The sequence below is a fragment of the Lithobates pipiens genome, unplaced genomic scaffold (assembly GCF_037356315.1).
Source record: "Lithobates pipiens isolate NorthernLeopardFrog02 unplaced genomic scaffold, aLitPip1_a1.2 Scaffold_19, whole genome shotgun sequence".
Taxonomy (NCBI): domain Eukaryota; kingdom Metazoa; phylum Chordata; class Amphibia; order Anura; family Ranidae; genus Lithobates; species Lithobates pipiens.
The window spans coordinates 372,843,824-372,850,673 of record NW_027507764.1 but is presented as its reverse complement, the minus strand read 5'-3'; the positions used below and the strand labels follow the sequence as shown (position 1 = coordinate 372,850,673).

Here is a 6,850-nt window from a genome sequence, read left to right as displayed (position 1 = left end):
TGGCTTACATTCTTGCCATACACTTGCTTCAGGCCTTTAGCCTAGGCCTTAGGTCTTCTCCTCAGAACAAGAGTGTTTCCTAGAGTTAAGCTCTCTACTAGCTTATTACTGATCAGCGCCTTGCTGCTCTGTCAAGTACATCTGCCTCCTGCAGACATGCATGCCCTGGCTGCCCCATGCTGCCTCTGACTTCTCTTCACCTGACTTCCTGTCTGCTTCCAGGTACCACAGGGTCTCACTGCCAGTATATATATATATATATATATATATATATATATATATATATATATATATATATATATATATATATATATACATATATATACATACACATATACACACACACACACACACAAACACAGATATACACATACGCACGGATATACACATACACTGCGCAAAATTATAAAATGCAACACTTTTGTGTTTGCCCAGCATGTTCCAGTCCCTGCCAATATGCAGCAAAATGGTGGTCACACCAGATATTAAAGTCGTCCCAAGTTGCCTCAAGTCGCGCAACATGATAAAATCAATGTAAGTGAATGAGAGCCGTCTTAATGCACATTACTGTAGTCGCTCCGACTTCAGAAAAGGTTCCTGCACTACTTCAATCCGACTTCTAGGCAACTGGTACCCATTGATTTCAATGGAAGTTGCCTCCAAGTCGGATCCCCTGTCTTAACTGAAGCAACTTTCCAGGAAGTAAAAATAGTTTTCTAGGCAAACCCCTCCCTCCCACAGAGCTGATTATTAGGTGATTGGCCACTGGCAAAGTCCCCTGTCCTGGAGGCAACTTCAAGTTGCCTCAAGCCGTGCTGTGATTCATACTCAAGTTGTGTCCAAGTTGCCTCCCAAAGTCTCGCTGGAAGTCGTGTTGCCCCTGTGTGAATGGACTCTAAGACACACCTGTGCAATAATCATGCTGTCTAATCAGCATCTTGATATGCCACACCTGTGAGGTGGATGGATTATCTCAGCAAAGGAGAAGTATTCACAACACGAACACAGATATAGACAGATCTCTGCGTTCACTTCATGATAAATAGGGGAAAACACAAAAAAGTCTTGTGTTTATAATTTTGCTCAGTGTGTAATATATATATATATACACACACACACACACACACACACACACACACACTATATATCTATATATGCACAAACTCAGAAGCCATGATTATCTTCTTTTACTCTACTGTCCTCCATACTGCCACAGGCACTTGGAACAAACCCTATTGATATTCAGCCCGTGTGTTATTAAACCTAGATATTTATATAGTACATTGTGAGGATGTTACTACATACAACAACTTGCAAGTCAACTTTACTACTCATTTGTCAGTTTAATTCTATTGGTATGTGCTTTATGCACTAGACAGCGACCAACATTTTAAAGTGTATCTAAAGTAAAGTTTTTTTAGAACCCCTACCTGTAGCCCCGCTGGAGAGAATCACCCTATTTGTTTTGGTGGCCTTGGTTGCTGGGACACAAAATGGAGGGAATCCCAAATTTTACAGTTGTCTCTAGAACAGGAATAGATGAAAAATCTTCCAATAGGGACACCTGTTCTAACAACTTTGAAAAGTGATTTTCCCCATTTGTGTTTTGTCTAAAAGGACAGAAAGTGAAGGGATATCTCCCTATCCGGACTTAGGCCTCGTGCACACGATACGGAAATCAGAGGGGAAAATTCGTAAGACGAGCTGTCTGCGGATTTTTGGATCGGTGTTACGGTGCTTTCGACATCTGATTTGACTTTTACATCAGACAAAAGCTTGGTGTGCAGGCTATACATTTTTTGTTGGATGTGAACTCAAAGTCTGATTTTCGGATTGTCAGTACAGAAATCGTCACACAAAAGTAAAAAAAGTACAAACACGCATGCTGGACTCAAGGAACAACTGGGAAGAGTTCGATCTTGCAAACTACTGTTCGTAATCTAGAATTAACATTTGTGACGCAGCAATTGATGAAATCTTGAAACGTAGCGCACATTCTCATCTTCTTTAATGGGATAATAATGAAGCTTCTTTGCTGGTGACACTGATGTAGTCATGCCAAACGTATTTTAAAAAGGCATTTGTTTTGTACAATCTGAAAATCAATCAACGCTCACCAAACTTCTACGAACATGAAATTAGAAGTATTAGCAAGTCACTACGTTTGCGTTTGTCAAACGGCAATTTACAGATAATATGCTAGACAAAATCCTGCACACGTTCTTTTGACAAAAATCAGATGCTCGGTCGTACAACAATCAAACCGCGTGTACGAGGCCTAAGACAGGGGTTCTAATTAGAGGGTCGACCGATATGGGTTTTTCTCTGGCCGAAGTCGATATATTTAGAAATCGCGGTGGCCGACATATGATGCCTATTGTTTTTGGGCCGATATGTTAGGCCGATTTTTTTTTTCCTTCATCTCATAAAATCTAACAGTTAGACCCCTTTCACACTGAGGCATTTTCAGGCGCTTTTGGGCTAAAAATAGCATCTGAAAAGTGCCTGCAAAACGGCTCCCCTGCAGTCTCAATGTGAAAGCCCAAGCGCTTTCACACTGAGGCGATGCGCTGGCAGGATGTTAAAAAAATAAAAATAAAAAATTTGCAAGCAGCATCTTTGGAGCAGTGTATACCACTCCCCCACCACTCCTGCCCATTGCAATGAATGGGCACCGCTGCCAAAGCGCCTGCTAAGCAATTCGGCAGCATCGCTACATGGGCGCATTTAACCCCTTCATTGAATAGCGCTGCTAAAACTAGCAGCATTTTACCGTCAAGGCCTGCTCACTCCAGTGTGTAAGCAGCCTTAAGTAATAAGTGATATTGAAAATTTCTTCTATTTAAACATTTATTAAACAAAACAAACCTCCAAATCAGTTCACTTGTATGTATAATTTAGATAAAAAAAAAAAAAAAAAACAACTATCTTAAATAGAATATAAATGTTAAATATTAAATACACAAAAAGAGGCAATCAAAACTTTTGGACGAAAAAAAAAAAGGTTTAACTACTATTTGTTTTTTAAAATTCATTAGTGTATTTTTTCTCCCAAAAAAATTGCGTTTGAAAGACCGCTGCGCAAATGCCATGTGAAATATTGCATCAACCTAGGGTCTCTGCTTAAAAAATATTATTATATATATATATATATATATATACATACACACATATACACACACATATATACATAGTACAGACCAAAAGTTTGGACACACCTCTTTCAAAGAGTTTTCTTTATTTTCATGACTATGGAAATTGTAGATTCACACTGAAGGCCTCAAAACTTTGAATTCACACATGTGGAATTATATACTGAACAAAAAAGTGTGAAACAACTGAAAATATGTCTTATATTCTAGGTTCTTCAAAGTAGCCACCTTTTGCTTTGATTACTGCTCCGCACACTCTTGGCATTCTGTTGATGAGCTTCAAGAGGTAGTCACCTGAAATGGTTTTAACTTCACAGGTGTGCCCTGTCAGGTTTAATAAGTGGGATTTCAAGCCTTATAAATGGGGTTGGGACCATCAGTTGTGTTGTGCAGGAGGTGGATACAGTACACAGCTGATGAATAGACTGTTAGAATTTGTATTATGGCAAGAAAAAAGCAGCCAAGTAAAGAAAAACGAGTGGCCATCATTACTTTAAGAAATGAAGGTCAGTCAGTCCGAACAATTGGGAAAACTTTGAAAGTGTCCCCAAGTGCAGTGGCAAAAACCATCAAGCGCTACAAAGAAACTGTCTCACATGAGGACCGCCCCAGGAAAGGAAGACCAAGAGTCACCTCTGCTGCGGACGATAAGTTCATCCGAGTCACCAGCCTCAGAAATCGCAGGTTAACAGCAGCTCAGATTAGAGAACAGGTCACACAGAGTTCTAGCAGCAGACACATCTCTAGAACAACTGTTAAGAGGAGACTGTGTGATTCAGGCCTTCATGGTAAAATAGCTGCTAGGAAACCACTGTTGAGGACAGGCAACAAGCAGAAGAGACTTATTTGGGCTAAAGAACACAAGGAATGGACATTAGACCAGTGGAAATCTGTGCTTTGGTCTGATGAGTTCAAGTTTGAGATCTTTGGTTCCAACCACTGTGTCTTTTTGCGACGCAGAAGAGGTGAACGGATGGACTCTACATGCCTGGTTCCCACCGTGAAGCATGGAGGAGGTGTGATGGTGTGGGGGTGCTTTGCTGGTGACACTGTTGGGGATTTATTCAAAATTGAAGGCATACTAAACCAGCATGGCTACCACAGCATCTTGCAGCGGCATGCTATTCCATCCGGTTTGCGTTTAGTTGGACCATAATTTATTTTTCAACAGGACAATGACCCCAAACACACCTCCAGGCTGTGCAAGGGCTATTTGACCAAGAAGGAGAGTGATGGGGTGCTGCGCCAGATGACCTGGCCTCCACAGTCACCGGACCTGAACCCAATCGAGATGGTTTGGGGTGAGCTGAACCGCAGAGTGAAGGCAAAAGGGCCAACAAGTGCTAAGAATCTCTGGGAACTCCTTCAAGACTGTTGGAAAGCCATTTCAGGTGACTACCTCTTGAAGCTCATCAACAGAATGCCAAGAGTGTGCAGAGCAGTAATCAAAGCAAAAGGTGGCTACTTTGAAGAACCTAGAATATAAGACATATTTTCAGTTGTTTCACACTTTTTTGTTCAGTATATAATTCCACATGTGTTAATTCATAGTTTTGATGCCTTCAGTGTGAATCTACAATTTCCATAGTCATGAAAATAAAGAAAACTCTTTGAATGAGAAGGTGTGTCCAAACTTTTGGTCTGTACTGTGTGTACATGTATATCTACACACACACACACACAATATATATATATATATATATATATATATATATATATATATATATATATATATAGGTTGGGGGTTCTAAGTGATTTCTTCTTTTCTCAGACTTGGCAGGCTGCCAAGATAGGAGACACAAGTAACTTCTCCACAGAAGACTTCAGACAACTTATATTGAGTTATATTAAAGTCATTTGCAAGTCGTGCTGAAGTTTTAAATCAGCCTTTTTTTTTTTAATCAGCACAATCGGCCGATGCAGATTAATTAAAAAACGCCAAATATCGGCCGATATTTTGGCCGGCCAATATATCGGTCGATCTCTAGTTCCAATCAGTCCTCACTTTACCCAAACAAAAAAGGTTTACCTAATGATGTACCGTATTAGGGAAATAGGATGAGGTTGTAATAAGAACAGGATATATACTAACCTTGCATGGGACTCGAGCGGTCAATATAAAGGCTCGACATGATGCCAGGACCTGTAAAACACAAGTAGTAAAAGAAATGATGCATAAGATACCAACACAGACTGGCACATTTCATGGTATTTTAGCAAAGAAAGTTCTGATTCAATAAGAATACTGCATATTATCTTAGTACCTTTCACAAACACATGGTAAAATCCACATTTTTTACATGTTAATGTTCCAAAAAACCCCAACACAGTACTTATTTTCTATATAAAGATAACATGTGGGGACGGGGCAACCTACTGTCCCCAGTCCTCCACATAAAGGCTGTTAAATTTAGAATTTTGGTTTTGGATCAAAATGGTTTTGGTATATATTCATTTATTAAAGATTTAGGTTTTAGTTGACATATTTTGAATTGTTCTGCCTACGGTCCCATGAATAAAAATGTAAAATATATTGCTTTTTTAGAAGAACGTGTATCGTGGTCACTTAAACCCCCCCCCCCCACATACACACATCCTTTTAATAGCTTGTAAATACATTTTAGCATTGCATAATAGGTACAGTATTTTTAGACAAAGGAACTTTCAGTGCCAATGTCAAAATATTATTTTGTAAAACGAAAAAAAAAAAAAAAAAGGAAATCTTTAAAGTTTAAACTGCATTAGAAGTTTTGAGCTTTAAACTAACGGAACCCTTAAGAGAACCCTGGCATACTCTAAAAATCCTATCCGATGTTCTCTGCAACACAAGAGGTTTAATACTTGCCTCTCTAGCAGCCAATGCCTCCCACCTTTGCTTCATTCCAGTGCTGCAGCCTCTACCAGGCTCAGCATTTGCCCCTTTGGGGAGTGTGTTATACTTGTGCCTTCGGCCACATGCCATGGTTTCTTCCTCTGAGCCACAGACACAGGACACAGATTTAGGGGTCAGAAGAAGGAACTATAGTGTGTGATGGGAGACACAGGCATTCTCCAACATTCTCCAAGTGTTGAAAGCTGAGCAGTCTACAAGGCTGGAGAACTGGAAGGGAAAGGAGCTAGGAATACACAGGTCACTGGAGGGGTGAAAATTATTTCAGCAATATTCCAGTAAATTCTGCTCAGTTTTATCTTCAAGGTTTTTATTTTCAAGGTCCCTTTATTGTACCATTGCCACTAAAAAGTAAAAGTATTAACCTACCTTTAAACTTTACACCTAAAATTACCTAAGCCTAACCAATAAATATGACCTTAACTTTCACCATCTTCTATGATGAGCCATAAGTTTCCCCCGCCCGTTACAAAATTAAATTCTTTTTTGTTTCCATTTTTGGTAAAGTACCTTTTCCACAGGACCTGAACAATCAACTTTCATGCTTAAAATGGCCCCACAGCCCCTTAGGATACTGACATCACACATCTTAGAAGGCACTGTGGCAATCTCCATTGCACTGTGCATGCGCCAGCTGATTTCTACAGCACTGCATGCGGCACGTCATATTCTTATCTGATTTCATCAGGGGGCAGACTGTCTCTTCCTGGTTCTTGCAGTTAGCCCCCTAATGATTTTTAATACCGCTTACCTGTAAAATCCTTTTCTTTGAAGTACATCATGGGACACAGAGCCATAGTAGTTACTA

General features: G+C 39.8%; 1 protein-coding gene across 2 annotated transcripts in view; it reads right to left on the bottom strand.

The window, feature by feature from the left end:
• The window catches only part of CARMIL1 (capping protein regulator and myosin 1 linker 1), a 405,018-nt gene that overhangs the window by 252,173 nt on the left and 145,995 nt on the right, over nt 1–6,850 (bottom strand). For both annotated transcript variants that reach the window (XM_077492299.1, XM_077492300.1), the window contains exon 3: nt 5,245–5,295. In XM_077492299.1, the coding sequence (XP_077348425.1) occupies nt 5,245–5,295 (51 nt within the window). The remainder of the gene's footprint in view (nt 1–5,244; nt 5,296–6,850) is intronic.